This window comes from Etheostoma spectabile, chromosome 12 (genome assembly GCF_008692095.1).
Source record: "Etheostoma spectabile isolate EspeVRDwgs_2016 chromosome 12, UIUC_Espe_1.0, whole genome shotgun sequence".
NCBI classification, from domain to species: domain Eukaryota; kingdom Metazoa; phylum Chordata; class Actinopteri; order Perciformes; family Percidae; genus Etheostoma; species Etheostoma spectabile.
This window is the reverse complement of record NC_045744.1, coordinates 22,092,035-22,107,073: the sequence shown is the minus strand read 5'-3', so window position 1 is coordinate 22,107,073 and position 15,039 is coordinate 22,092,035. Positions and strand designations below refer to the sequence as shown.

Below are 15,039 nucleotides of genomic sequence, written 5' to 3'. Positions count from 1 at the left end.
CTCTATTTACCATCCAGTGCACTAGATTCATTCTCCTAATGCATTATTCATAAACATATTGAACATGTTTAAAATCTGCGATTTGAATACATTGTGGTGGACCTCCGGAGCAGATCGGAGGATGTAAAAGAAAAACTCAAAAGCTACATCACAAATCAAGAAAAAATCTGCAAGATAATCTTTTTAAATCATCAAAAAGTTGTGGCATTGCTGACGATTGTTGGGGGGGGGGGGGGATTATTATGGTGTACGTGTGCCCCACATATGCTCACTTCTTGCAAACATGTAATCTTCAGCCGCACCCAACGCTAAGTCAACACTTCAGACTTCCCACAGCTCCCTCTGGAGACAAACAAGCTATAGGTTAGTCTTGTCACATACGCAGTAGTAGGCCTACTCCCCAACACCTGGCTCCCCCTGTAATGATATCAATAAAAAAAAACATTAAACATCTCTCGATCCACAGTTATGACACCATATAACGTTAGGCTGTGGAGGCTCCGGCACAGCGAAGAAAAGTGGCATGATTAATAAAGGTTAACGGTTTCAATAAAGCAAGCCATTCAAAACAATATAAAAAGAATAGTGGTGTGTGAGCAAGCTATAAAACGCCCACTAAATCCAATATATGGCTTTGGAATTATCTTTCATTATTTTTTATGGATGGTGAGGAGTTGGTGGGGTGGTGTCCCAAGGACACTTGGACACCTGCTCCGGACTACCTATAACTCATCTCAAGTGTCTCCTAATAGCAGCCATATAAAATCAGTAGAAACCCTGTCCCCAGTGTTGGCTGGTCGTTAACCGGTATGAGACAGAGCGTCAGCAGCACTCATCCTGCTCGCCCGTCTGTAACCTCACATGCATCATTACCTCATTTAACCAAGAAAACCAGCTGCTCAGAACGCTGACAGGGATCACACACTGCTGACGCTCTCTGTTCTCTAAAATTGCCCACATTTTTTTTTTTAAGATTATTTTTTGGGCATTTTAGGCCTTTAATTGATAGGACAGTAGAAGACATGAAAGGGGAGAGAGAGGGGGAGTGACATGCAGCAAAGGGCCGCAGGCTGGATTCGAACCCGGGCCGGCTGCGTCGAGGAGTAAACCTCTATACATGGGCACCCGCTCTACCAACTGAGCTATCTGGGTGCCCAAAATTGCCCACATTTAAATCAAATGTTTTCAGCAGGGAATACGAAGTAAACCCTGGAAAAGACAATTTTTTCCGTGCTTCAAAGTGCAGCCCAACCTGTCTTGACTTATTCACTTTACTTTAGTCCAACCAACGTGAACAGGTAGTGTGCTAGCATCAATGTGTCTTATCTGGACCATGACTCTTCTTCTCTCTTCTACTACATTCACTTCTTATACTCTAACCTTGATTCATTGAGCACAGCCCCACCTAGCGTTAAGGCCAAAACACCACCACAGTTGGGCATCACCTCAAGGAGCCATGAAGTAGGGATGCTGGGAGCAGGGAAATCTATTTAAAGCGCCTTAGTTTATTAATTAAAATATTGATATTTGGCTTTGGCACTCTTATTCTTGTAGCACAAAAAGGACGATATATTGCCATATTGAGCAAGTTTGTTAGACATGTGATTGTTTACCACAGGTGGCTTTATATGAATCAATGAAATTGCCTTTTCATATTCCAATATATGAGTTCTCGGTAAGAGAGATGATTTACTGTTGACACCCTATCTTGTGCCTTTGTTTCCAAACATTTTCACCACGTTAAAATGTACTCTGACATTGTTTTCCAGGTTGGGAAGCAGCAGAATATCCAGCCAGTCTAACATAGAGTCGATGAATGAGGAGATTGAGGATACATTTTCCAAACGGGACATGCCCATCAACTTCCCAGGTTCATCACATTACTTCTAAAATACATCATGAATGACATCACTGGCAGTCATACCTAAGCTGCCTTTAGCTGCCCTTCTGTCTGACTTCACTGCCCGACATGCACCATACACACACACTGCTGCTTGATTGATCACATCACATAAAAGCTTTAATCCACTGAAGTTGACATCTAGTTTAATATCCTAAGTGCCCTGGCTCGTCTCACAAACTCCCAGAGGTGCCATACCGAGAAATTTAGTCACTATAGACTGATGGACGTCTCTGCTCTCACTCAATGTCCAAATATACGCCAGACTGAGAATCCAGGACTTCTTCTATCAATACCTATTATAAAGTAATCGCTGGTTCCTTTTTATTTAGATATTTACGGATAAAAACACTTGCAGGTGCAGCATGTTTTGCCAATAAGCAGATCTAGTCCCACAGCAGTCTGAAAAAGGGCAGTTAGGAAGAGAGCAAAGTATATGTTGCATTTTCAATTTTTTTAGTAATCACATTGTGTCTAGTCTGTGTCAAATTAACACTTACTGAATTAATACTGCAAACACATTATGAATATCAATTCAATTCAAACTCACTCAGATTGCAGTAACATATGTCCTCTTCTACTTGTGTATTGTATACTTGTACCTTGTTCCATTTCGGTTACCTGCCTAGGGGCTACGTAGCTATGTAAATTAGCATTCTTGCTACTCTGGCATGTTAAGCTGCATTTACATCTTGTCCCTGTGGAGTTTATCAGATTCTACCACTTGCACAACTGCCAGTTACTGGGATTTACAAGCAATTCTCTCTTTCTCTATAATCTGTACCAAGTAGCATTAAAGCTGCTATCCGTACTGCTTGGCTTTATTTATCAATCGTTCATGTCCATGTGGTGTCTAAAAACCCATGATTAATAAAGGTCCAGCAGTCCAGCAGCAAAGGCGCGGGGCGTCCCGTTGCTGTGGCAACGTAGTAGGGAAGTACAAAACAACGCTTGAATAATGTCTACCTCCGTGGCAAACGAAGATAAAAAGAAGAGACGTGCTCTGGTTCTAAGGCCGTAAGTTGACATTTCTTAACTCATTTCGTCAACTCCGTTTACCATGTAACACCTGAGGGTTTGACTAATACCTGGAACAATAATTTCCATCTCTAATCTCTTTGCATGGAAACAATGTCCACTGCTCCAGTTCATAGGACGGACCTAAGACAACGTTGCGTCCTGGGACGGGTATGGCAGCAGCCCTGGAGCTTCCCGTCTCATGCCTCCCGTGAGGGCATGAGACAGGAGCGCATGAGACGGAAAGCTCCAGGCTGCAGCCATACACTCTTGGCTCAGCTAGCTAACGTTACGAGCTACACGTTAACCAGCTAACGTTATGCTAGCACGAGTCAAAGGGAATGACATTGTGTTTGGTTGACAAACAGCAAATGTAATTTGAATGTATGTTTAACAACTAGATAAACTATCTATACAGCTATCGATATCAAGACTTTCGCGAGCCAAATGATACCCATGTGTAACATTACTGTTGGACGCGAGCTGAACATCGAAGTGAGATCGAAAAGTCAGTTCAGAGAGGGTCAGTGTAACGTTACCTTACTTCTTGCAGCTCGTGTGGTTATGGCACGAGGCACTCGAGGTGTTCTTCTTTTAATGTAGCGTTAGCGCATTCATTTAGAATGATAAAGTTAAATAGACAGTTTCACCGGAACTCCTTAGGACACCCTGGAGCCAATCAGAATCGAGTATTCATCCAGCGCCTGAATTGGACCAAAACAGGTGCCCATGCAGTACCCTAATTCAGCAGTTCTATCACATGATGACCATGTGTGTCTTAGATGTATTTATATTCATACCTATATATTGTAGGCAGGGTCCAAAATTAGCACCATCTACCAGCCAAATGCTGGTAAAAAATGCATGTGGCTGGTAGATTTGCTTAACTGCAAAACAATGGTTGCCTAATCTATTTAATGGCTGGTAAAATTGTAACATTCTCTAACTTTTTGGCCTGAATAGTCAGCTGTTCAATGATTCAATTTTAGGAGCTTGATTCGATCCGACTGCCGATCTCACAGCTGAATATGTTGCAATGTCTGAAAATTTAGTTTTCCCCAATAAATTATATATAGCATATTTTGGTATAAACATCAGCCTATAAATAATAGGCTACTGTTAACAACAACTAGAAGTAAGGGTCCTCACAAATCAGAGGTGCCTCAGTACTGGTGAGTACAGGCCTATTTCAGGCCCTGCATCACGCTAAAAACTGTATTTAACAAACTGGAGCCTGCTGGTTATCCTAATGTTTTATTTTGCTGTTTCCTAGCTCTTCTCGGACAATAAATATTTCAGTGTCAGGCATACATGGAGTCAACCAGAGTACAAGAGACACAAACAGCGTCATTGGTTCCCCGAGCAGGAAACGTTTCAGCCTGGGTGGTGGCAGCAAGGTTCTGGAGAAGAGCACCATTCAAACTCAAAGACAAGCTGTTCGGGTAACTTACACTAACAGGCTATGAGTATTACCTCAGTGCCCCATTCCTTCTATATGTGCAGTAGCAGTAAGCTAATATAGCAGTCATATTGGAGATGCGTGGCTAATTGTCCTCCTGTTTGCAGGTGTTGATGATGAAGGCAATGATGTCACTCCTCAGCCGCTGCACCATGCAGATCCAGCAGCTGCGCAGGTCAAAGCCAGCAGGTTGTTTCTGGATGAAATCTCTGCTGGATCCGCATCAGATCAGACAACAGCCACCGGGAGCTTTGCTATGCCTTTCTCCAGGTACCACCACTCATTGTTATACACCATCAAGTCTATATCAACAACGTTTAATTTACAGGATTGTTGAGGTGCTGCCAGAAATTCCGCCAGATGTCCCTCATTTCGGCCGGATGTCCGTAACCTTCCGCTTTCTTTGTGTTGGCATTTTAAACTCCGGTGGTTTATTGAGGACTATGGTTAACTGCTCCTCAGATCTCTGCAGGGTCCAATCTGAGTTTTCTGTTGCACGACTAAAACAACCTTTGAACGGACACATGTTCCTTCCTGAGGCTATTTTGCAACGGCACCGTTACTCCATCCGCTGCTTAGCACCGCCTAAGATGATTGTGATTGGTTTAAAAAATGCCAATAAACCAGAGCACGTTTTTATCCCATCCCGGAACGCTGTGTGGGCTAGCCAGACCCTCCTCCGCAGCGCTCTGGAGGAAGGTCTGGCAATGCGAGACTATGCGAGACTGTACACCAGCTGATCTGACGGCCAAACAGCTGGAGCTGATCCGACGGCCAAACAGCTGGAGCTGATCCGAGGTGACATAAGGGTGTGTGGCATCCTTGGGTTTAGGAAAACTGAGGAAAACCAACAGCAAGTTTGTTAGACATATGGTTGTTTACCACAGGTGGCTTTATATGAATCAATGAAATTGCCTTTTCAGATTCCAATATATGAGTTATTGATAAGAGAGACGATGGGCAGGAAAATAATAATTGTATCTTTACTGTTGACACCCTATCTTGTGCCTTTGTTTCCAAACATTTTCACCTCGTACAAATGTCCTCTGACATTGTTTTCCAGGTTAGGAAGCAGCAGAATATCCAGCCAGTCTACCATAGAGTCGATGAATGAGGAGATTGAGGATACATTTTCCAAACGTGACATGCCCATCAACTTCCCAGGTTCATCACATTACTTCTAAAATACATATAAAATACAGCAGATATTTGTGACATACTGTATCTGTGGTATTTGGTACAAGTTTCCGTTTCATATCTTTTGTTCGCTGTCAGATGTGCAGGGGAAAAGAGACACTGTGAAAGAACAGGTGACAGAAGACATGTTGAAAGAAGTCATAGACCTCTACATCTCTGAGACAGACAGCATTTCACTGCTGGACATACCCAGCACCGTTGTGTCAGTGGACGCCGATGACGCAGAACCTATCATGTGAGTGAAGTACTCTACTTTTTTTTTTCAACTACTTGACAAGTCGAATACACATAGGAAAGAAACTCCACTCCTAATCTTTTTAAACTGCCAAACAAGACAGAGATGTCTTTTTCTTTGGAACTGGGGCACACGTGTAAATGCAGTATGTGACTGTGGAATAAAAGTGAATTGTATCTGTTGGGAAGTGTGTAACTTTGGGTTCAACATTTTGAGCATTTTGAGCATATCAAAAACTTTCTTTCTTGTGAAACTTTCTTCTTCTTTCTGCAACAATATGTGCCTTTTCTGCATCAATCTATGTTGCAAATGTCTTTATTATTTAAAGCTAATTATTATTAGATATTTAGGCGGGTTGCAATGGCCAGTTTTTATTATTCCAATCCCTACTGTAACGAACAGCTATGTCTGATGGTCATTAATCAAAAGATGTATTTCCTTCTTTGGTTTTAACCAGCTGGTGTCACCTTCCCCTTGTTTTTGTTTTTGTTTTTTCCAGGGAGAGAAACAATCAGTATGCTGAGGTTTGCAGGAGCAGAATGGACAACGATAAGTATGTGGATCTATCGGTGCAGACGTTGAATGGAGCAACCAAAAACAAACAGGTCCAGAGCGACAGCATTGTCATGGTGGACAAAGGTTAGGCTCATTATTTCTCTTTGGAGCTTGCAAAGCCAACGCTGCATTAATTATTATTTCTTATGGTCACATGGGGGCAGCAGAACAAGCCAACACTCACAAATGTTCTCATCCTTAGCTTGGTATAGCATATAAGAAGCCAACAACAGTTACCTATTTAAACAATATTGACTCTCCTTTTAGCTCTGTTTTCCGCAGTGGTGGAATGTACTAATTTACTGTACTTAAGTACAAATTTGAGGTACCTGTACTTTACCTGAGTGTTTACTTTTCATCCCACTTTCTACTTCTACTCCGCTACATTTCAGAGAGAAATTGTATTTGTACTTCATTAACCAGACAGCTTTAGTTACTAGTTACTTTACAAATTAAGATTTTTGCACACAAAACATGTAGTTTATGAAATACAATGTTTAATAATAAATTAAACTACCCAATAATTAATGGGAAATTATGGGAAAGACTGAACAAAGACATTTAAAACATTGACTTATAAATGTCAAGGGTATGCTGGCTGGGTGATATGACATATATAAATATATACATATATACACTGTATACATTTTTAATTATGTTGAAATATACTTCTGTATATCAGACTACAATGAATAAGACTGAATGTGGTAATGACTATAACTTCTTTTTTATTCCATGCCCACAGCCACGACTGTTACCAGCTGGGATGTGTACGACACTTTGAACAGCCCTGAGCAGGATGAAAAGCTGAGCAGCCCTGAACTGGGGAGGGCTCAGTGCCCCGAGGCGGCTGTGGACAGTGGCCCAGGTGCAGAGAGGAGCGTGTCAGTGGGCAGCACAGCCAGTACAGGTAACAAAGCGTCAGGCTGGGTTTTATCACCTGTATTTTCCCTCCTTGCATGTATCGCTTTGTTGTGTTTCTCTTCAGCCAGTGCTGCCAGCTCATTGAAAGAAGTGGAGGTGCTTGGGAACAGTTTAAACGCTGAGTCAGACTTGCAGCTGATCATGCTGTCAGAGAAATTCCAACACTGCTTACTAGTGATGGAGAGGAGCATTCTGGGAAACATTTTCCAACCCCAGCTGGCTGCTTACAGACAGCTACCCGTAATAGAAGGTAAAGTCATTTTTTTTCACTTCAGAAGCGCTGATACACTACCAGTGCTAATACAGATGAATCAGGATGCTTTCTGGACACAAGTATTAGCTCCCAACTATTGGTCAGATCAGAAAAAGTGTTAATGAATACTCAGGATTTAAGGTTTTATTTTTTTTAAGGAAAAATAATTCTGCCTTTTAGTTAGTTTTTACTGGCCCCTATACAAACACATTTTTATTTGTGGTTTAAAATGACAATAGAGAGTCAAAAATGTGTTATATCTGACCTTAATTCACAATGTTCATACTGAAAGTGGAGGCTATTATTTAAAAAACAAATCAAATGCAATTGCAATGATTAAGTTACCGGAGAGACAGTGGTTCCTGTCTGTAATTTGTTTGACTGCATGCATTTTTAGGTGCCCTTATTTCTACTATGTCTAGAGTTTGAACATTTCTAATGTGCCTTAGCGCTTACGCAGCCATCATCTTCCCATCCTACCAACGAGACAGCCGCCAGTCACACGACACGTGTCAATAGCACCAACTCAATTCAACTCAAACGGCACATTCAAATCACACTATTCAACAAGAATTCTCTGTTGAGGGCAAGAGAATGATAACATAATTTGTGATTGAAAAGTGGCCTTTAACTTACTCCAGGCCATTGGGCAACCCTTATTGTTGAAAATGTTTTGCTATTACTTAATTTCCACTGTTGAATGATGTGTGATATGTGCCTCTGGCAGAATGTGCCTTCGTCTGGGTACAAATAAATTAACTTGAACTTGAACTTGAGGTGGGAATAAATGTCATGATTGTGTCAGACCCAGACAGTCCAGTGAAGCCCGGGATGGGGGAGCAGAGGGAGGAGGATGCAGAGAGTCCCAGGTCTCCGGCCGTGGAGCGTCTCTGGGCTTTTAGCTGTGAGCTCAGCCGAGGGAGCAGCGTTAGCAGCATGGCCTGGAACAAGAAGAACCCGGTAACACAAGCTATGTTTCCATCCACACGTTTTTATCCAAATTAAGTGATATTGAATGAAAAATGCCTTACGGAAACAGTAAAATTAAATTGAATTCCATGAAGAGGCGAGCATGTTATGCTGTATAATAATCCCCAGAAAATGATGTCAGTAATTTTCACTGGAACTACTTTCTACCAAAAACATTGGATCTATAAAAAATGTTTCACAGAAACTGTTCATTTATACAGATTTGCTTGTGCTCTGCTTTTTTCTGCTAGGACCTTCTTGCTGTGGGCTATGGTGAGTTAGGCTCCAGTAACCAGAAACCAGGCCTGGTGTGCTGCTGGTCTCTCAAAAATCCCACGGTATGACTTATGTATGTTTTAACCTTTATTTACCTTCAATCACCCGTTTCAAATGGTACCACTCCATCCACTGTGCATTACCAGTGGTTTAGTTGGTTCAGAAGGCTGTTATCATACATTTCTATGGTTCATATAGAATTTTAAACTCCGGACAATTTCTGAAGTCTATGGTTAACTGCTCCTCAGATCTCTGCAGGGTAATTCAGACAGCTAGCTAGACTATCTGGCCAATAGATAGTTCTGTTTTCTGCCAGTAAATGCCAATAAACAGAGCACATCCAGGAAGGCTGTGTGGACTAGCCAGACCCTCCTGTGCAGCGCTGTGGAGGAAGGTCTGGCAAAGCGAGACTATACTACCATTGACATTTGGTTCCACACAAGACAGGAACAGCGGTCTCTCGGGTTAAAGTCATGTGTGTGTTTTTTAACTCATCCACCAGCCCCCAGTCCTTACGCAGAGTTGCGGTCGCTCTTAATGTGTCATTTTCCTGCGCGTAATATAGACGCAAGATCAGTTTACCTATGGCTGATAATAGCTGACTGAGCACACAAGGAGGTAGAGTAGGGCCCTAATGCCCCATTATCTTTGGTAGTGATAACAATCGAATACGCCCAATTGGCTAATAACATGAGCGGTTCATGTGCACGGATTAAGTTCCTGCGTGTGCGGTGCCAGCTGTCCATTCCAGATGTTGTCACATATGTCACCTCTGCAGTGGCCGGAGCGGGTCATCCGCTGCGACAGCGCTGTGACTTCCCTGGATTTCTCATCCAATAACCCCAGTCAGCTAGCTGTGGGCATGAAAGATGGCAGTATCGCTATCTACAACGTGAAGAGTCGAGACAACAAGGCTTGTTTCATCAGCAGCAGGTGAGGATTGTGTGTGCAGACGGAGCAACTCTTACATCAAACTAATGGTTACAGGTGCTACTACTCACGTCAATGCTCTTTACTTCTCTCCTCTGTGTGTGTGTGTGTGTGTGTGTGTGTTTGTGTATGCTCGCGCCCAGTGGATGTCCCAACAGGCACTTGGATCCAGTGTGGCAGCTTAGGTGGACCCAACAGGAGTTGAGTCTGACAGGAGAAGAGAAGGTGGAATCTCTGTTTTCTGTGGCTGCAGATGGCAGGATCAGCAAGTGGTTTGTCAGCAACAATGGCCTCGACTGCATAGGTACTGGACTCAGCACCCGGCGGTGCTTTTATCTCTGTCAATTCAGCTTAAAGTGCATAGTGATGGACTCTAAGGGTATACTGTACATTCATCCAGAAGTAACCAGAATTGTAATGTAACTTATTCACAAAGAGAAACACCATTCCAACATTTCATTTAGAAGTTATCAGGCACAAGACCTTTTAGATTCTTTAACTCAAACACGCTCAGAACATTTTAAAAAGGACAGAGAAACGACACTGTAGTCAATTTTGTCAATATACCTGATTTATTACATTAACAACATGTACTATTGTTGGCATGTTGGCACAGCAAAGGCAAGAACCAGACAGAGGGACAAGACAAAATCATAGCTAGACATTTATTATTTAAAAAGTAGAATGTGTTACTATTAATGCTTTTGGAGTGTTAGTTATTTGTTATCTGCTCTAGCTTTTCCAAATGTCACATTTTCTTTTCTATGAAAAGTGTGTCTGTCTGTCTGTAGACCTGATGAAACTGAAGAAGAGTCAGAACACAAAGAAGAAGGTTGGAGGGAGCACCAAAGAGAAGAAGACAGAAAGTGTTCTGTCAGCACTGACTCCTGGTCTGTGCTTTGACTTCCATCCAAAAGTAAGTTGGTGGCTCAAAAGCTTTGTTCCGTGGAAAACTACATACATAATAACGGGTATCTTTTGCGCTAATGCTCTGGCTGCCAATTAGTGCTGACATTGACCATTTCAATAGTTCTAAGGTTGACTCATAAATGATTTCAATCATGCATCACACCAGTGTTTCATTGTTTCACCAGGATCCCAGTGTCTACTTGGTTGGTACATGGGAAGGTCTCATCCACAAATGCTCCTGTTCCAACAGTCAGCAGTTTCTGGAGACGTACAGGAAGCACTTTGTAAGTCCACCCCAATAAAAGTCACCACCTCCTTCTGATAAGACTGCTTTGAAGCAAGTAAAGCACAAAAGACAACAATATGGCATTATATATATGTGCCTCATTCCCCCGTAGATTTGTGTCCTGCTACTAGCAACCTAGTTTGAGACGAACAGCCAATCAGAATTGACCTTTCATTTTTCCGATTGGTTGATTTTGTGGCACACTTGTGGTGAGCTTGAGGATACAATACCATAAAATCCATACAAACAAAAGGAGTCCTGAATACAGCAGGCAAAGTAATCCAAAATGTAGTGGAAGTCAAAAACTCACTCACTCACTCACTCACTCACTCACTCACTCACTCACTCACTCACTCTGAGGTTTTGGCTCTCAGGGATTTCTTTAAAATATGTTTATCTCATTATTTCAAGCCTTTGACCACATTTAACATGAACATTTGACATTGTAACAAATACAAATACAACAGAAAATACAGAAAACCATAATATGTCTCTTTTAAGATTACAAAATTACCTTTTCTCATCTGATCTTTGCTGATGCTAAAATCTAATTGGCTAAAATCTAATTCCGTGACCACTTGTTGCTGATGTTTTCATTTGAGTTGAGAAAATCAGAGAGAAGTTCAGTAACGGTCACATCTATGCCCCTCAGTGTCCTGTAAACCGCGTCACATGGAGTCCACTGAGTCCAGATGTGTTCCTGAGCTGCTCGGTTGACTGGACCCTCCAGCTGTGGAAGCAGGACCACCGTAAGCCGGTGTTAGGCTTCACCTCCACCCACAGAACAGTGTGCGACGTGAAGTGGTCCCCTAAGTGGGCAACAGTATTCGGAGCCGTTAATGAGGGACAGCTGGAGATCTGGGACCTGAATTCAAGCGTGTGAGTGAGACTGAGGGGAGAATCTGTCTGTATGTTTGTTTCCCTGATGTCAAACCTAGGGCCGGGTAGCAAATTCAATACTTTTTTTTAGGCACAGCCAAATTGCCTCCTTAGTATGGGGTATAGAAAAATGCCTTCTCGTTAAATACCAAATTTCGCTACCCAAGGAGTAAAGCTCATCTGCCTCAGCGAGCCAATAAGAATGCAGCATGCTTATACCAAGATCTAATAATAGTTTGTGATTGGCTTTCTAGTCTCGCATTGACAGACCTTCCTCCACAGCCCCGCGTAGGAGGGTCTGGCTAGTCCACAGAGCATTCTGGGATGGGAGAAAAACGTGCTCTGGTTTATTGGCATTTCTTTAAACCAATCACGATCGTCTTGGGCGGCGCTGGGCCCCGAGCAGACCCCCAGTGCCACTGTAAAATAGCCTCAGAAAACAACTTGTTTTTGTGGAACATGTGTATGTTAAAAGGTTGTTTTAGGCATGCAATAGAAAACTCAGATTGGACAGATAGTCTAGAGTGACATCCAGCTGGATTTTTCGGCAGAACGAGAGCAATCCTGGAAGTGGAACGTGGATATTGACTATTGGCTGTCTTAACATTACACATCGAAGGCATGCAGGAAAAACTAGGTGTTACACACTCAACTTAGGTAGTAGGAGCTGAAAATAAATTATATACATACTGTATATATTTGTATATTTTTATAAAATGGATTTTATAAAATTGGTATCCAAAAAAGGATCGTTCAGGAACCGGTATCAACGTCACGGTACTGGTATTGGACGGTACCAACATGTTCGGAACGATACCCATCCCTAGTAAAACCTGTGCCAGGAGTAACCCTGTCTGTCCACCTTGTCCACGTCTCTCCTCCAGCTTGGACCCGGTCATTGTGCAGCCCGCTGCTGCTGGTGTGACGATGAAGTCCCTTCTGTTTGCCACTCAGACAAACTGTGTCCTGGTCGGAGACAGCGATGGACAGGTGACCGTCTACCAGCTCAGGAATCTCAGCTCTGTGGGAGACAGCAGCCAGGTAACACTGAAGGAAAAGGTGGCCTTTATTATGCAGCGCCTGCTGCTGGCAATGCTTGGGATGCCAACTGGCAACCCGCAGGGAAAATAAATAAATGAATGAATAATAGATTTTTTTTTTTTAACTACTCAGGATGCTGGGGACAGAAGCACCCCATGTGTTGTCAGTCGATTAGGTTTCCTTGCGTGTCCAGAGGCTCAGAGCGAGTTCTAAGCACAGACAGAACGGCTTGTTAAAAGAGGCAGATGTAAGCTGCGTGGGCAGTTAGAAGGGAAATATGTTTGTTTTTGTTTTACGTCCAGCTGCAGATGTAGCCCTACGTGCACCATTTTAATTGTATGTAATCACTAAGTCTTTTACAAAGTACTGAAAGCAAACACTTGAGTAAAAGTACAAATATCTAACCAGAAATAACTTAGAAGTTAAAGTCTCCTTTTAGAATATTACTTGAGTAAAAGTCAAAGTATTTGATATTTACTGTACTTAAGTATCAAAAGTAATTTTCTGATATTAAATTAACTATGTCAAAGTACCAAAAAAACTTTGATAGAAGATACAACTTAGACATATTACATTTAATATCAGAAAAGTACTTAATTACCAAAATAAGTACCAAAAAAACTTTGATGATGAACCTTCTGGCTAAAGGTGTGTAACGTTATCTTCATCACCACTGTCGTCTGGGTGGTCATCGTCTGTTGCCATGGCGGAGTGGAGGGTGCATCATCTTGGCAATTTAGGAGCAATGACTCGCCAAACCCGCTTTTTTCCAGAGTAACAAATTTCTTCTGGTTTTATTTTTTAGTAACGAGTAACTAAGATGCATAGGGGAAATGTAGCGGAGTAAAAGTCAAAGTGTCCGGAAATATAAATAAAGTAAAGTACAGATACGTGAGTACTACTAACTTCTACTTAAGTACAGTAGTGAAGTATTTATACTTTGTTACATTACAACACTGCTCATGCACACCCGCTGTTGCTGATAACGGACACCTCGTTGGGCCTTACAAATTTGTCCCCGAGCAACACCAGAAACGTCCCTACCGTCCTGTATGGTTGAACAGTGGAAGAAATTCAATACTTTCCACTTCTAATTTAACTGAACATTTTCTCTGAAATGTAGCCTTGTGCAAAACAGCCTGTGCTAATGTGCATCAACTGGGAGGCATTTGATGTAGTTTGGAAGCTTCTTTCCTCAGCCAGTCAGCCAGTCAGCCAGCCAGTCAGCCAGCCAGCCAGCTATGGATACACGGTGCTCAACTCACATGACAAACAACTCAAACCGTCTCTCTGGATCTTCTCTTTCAGGTGGATATTCTGGAGAGCATCATCCGCTCTGCGACTCCTGGATAGCTTTAAAGCGCCCATTTAATGCTCATTTTCAGGTTCATAATTGTATTTTGAGGTTGTACTAGAACAGGTTGACATGGTGTCATTTTCAAAAACGCCATTGTTTTTGTTGTACTCTACATTGCTGCAGATCCTGTTTTCACCCTGTGTGTTTGGGTCTGTTTTAGCTACTGAGTGAGACATCTCACTTCTAACTATCTTTGTTGGGAGTCGCACATGTGCAGTAGCTAGGTAAGATCACATCAGCTGGATAACTTTTTTTTTTTTTTTTTAAATACCTTTTTAAATGGATCTGTGCACACAATTCTGAAAACGTGAAGCTTGTGTATCAACAGCAGGACATCAGACCATAAAATAAGTAAAATAATGAATGTGATTTCTATGCTCCTGACTACTAAACTCTCAGCACCAAGTCCAAAAACTTCTAATAAACCTGAAAGATTGTGTGGATGATGAAGTCCTCCGCTTTGCCTTCCTGATGAGGACTGCTTTAGAACTCAGAGATATGGGGACCCCTTGTGGACAGATTTGGTACAACAGAAAACTGAGTAATACTGCCTTTACACATCTATCACAACTATTTAGTAGTGAAAAGTGACTAAATACTAAACTACAATTTTTAAATAATTTTACTTGGTGTATTTAATTTTAATTGTATGCTACTTAATACTTCTACTCACTACAGTTCAGAGGGAATATATTGTGCCTTTAACTACAGGTGTAGCAGAAAGACGGTAAAGAAAAAGTACACCATGGCCCTTTTCAACCTCGAAATGAGGCCTGGTGGAGTGAGATGATATATGAGATAAATCTTTGAGCTGGGGGAAGCGGAAATATCTAACCAAAGGAAGCCATGGAG

At 42.0% G+C, this 15,039-nt stretch overlaps 1 protein-coding gene across 3 annotated transcripts; it reads left to right on the top strand.

Moving 5' to 3' along the window:
• Positions 1–1,757: 1,757 nt before the first annotated feature.
• On the top strand, positions 1,758–14,451 carry LOC116699638 (WD repeat-containing protein 78). Of its 3 annotated transcripts, none has more exons than XM_032532323.1 (17): positions 2,593–2,917; positions 4,191–4,359; positions 4,484–4,646; positions 5,440–5,540; positions 5,652–5,808; positions 6,308–6,447; positions 7,109–7,273; positions 7,352–7,537; positions 8,346–8,500; positions 8,761–8,847; positions 9,564–9,718; positions 9,859–10,019; positions 10,507–10,631; positions 10,810–10,908; positions 11,563–11,789; positions 12,674–12,830; positions 14,139–14,450. In XM_032532323.1, the coding sequence occupies exons 3-17, from the start codon at positions 4,633–4,635 to the stop codon at positions 14,181–14,183; spliced, it is 1,974 nt and encodes a 657-aa protein (XP_032388214.1). In that variant the 5' UTR covers positions 2,593–2,917; positions 4,191–4,359; positions 4,484–4,632; the 3' UTR covers positions 14,184–14,450. The 3 variants fall into 3 exon arrangements, with proteins under 3 accessions (XP_032388215.1, XP_032388214.1, XP_032388213.1); XM_032532322.1 differs by having other exon boundaries at positions 4,484–4,661; XM_032532324.1 differs by lacking the exons at positions 2,593–2,917; positions 4,191–4,359; positions 4,484–4,646; positions 5,440–5,540 and adding an exon at positions 1,758–1,870 and having other exon boundaries at positions 14,139–14,451.
• Positions 14,452–15,039: the final 588 nt, after the last annotated feature.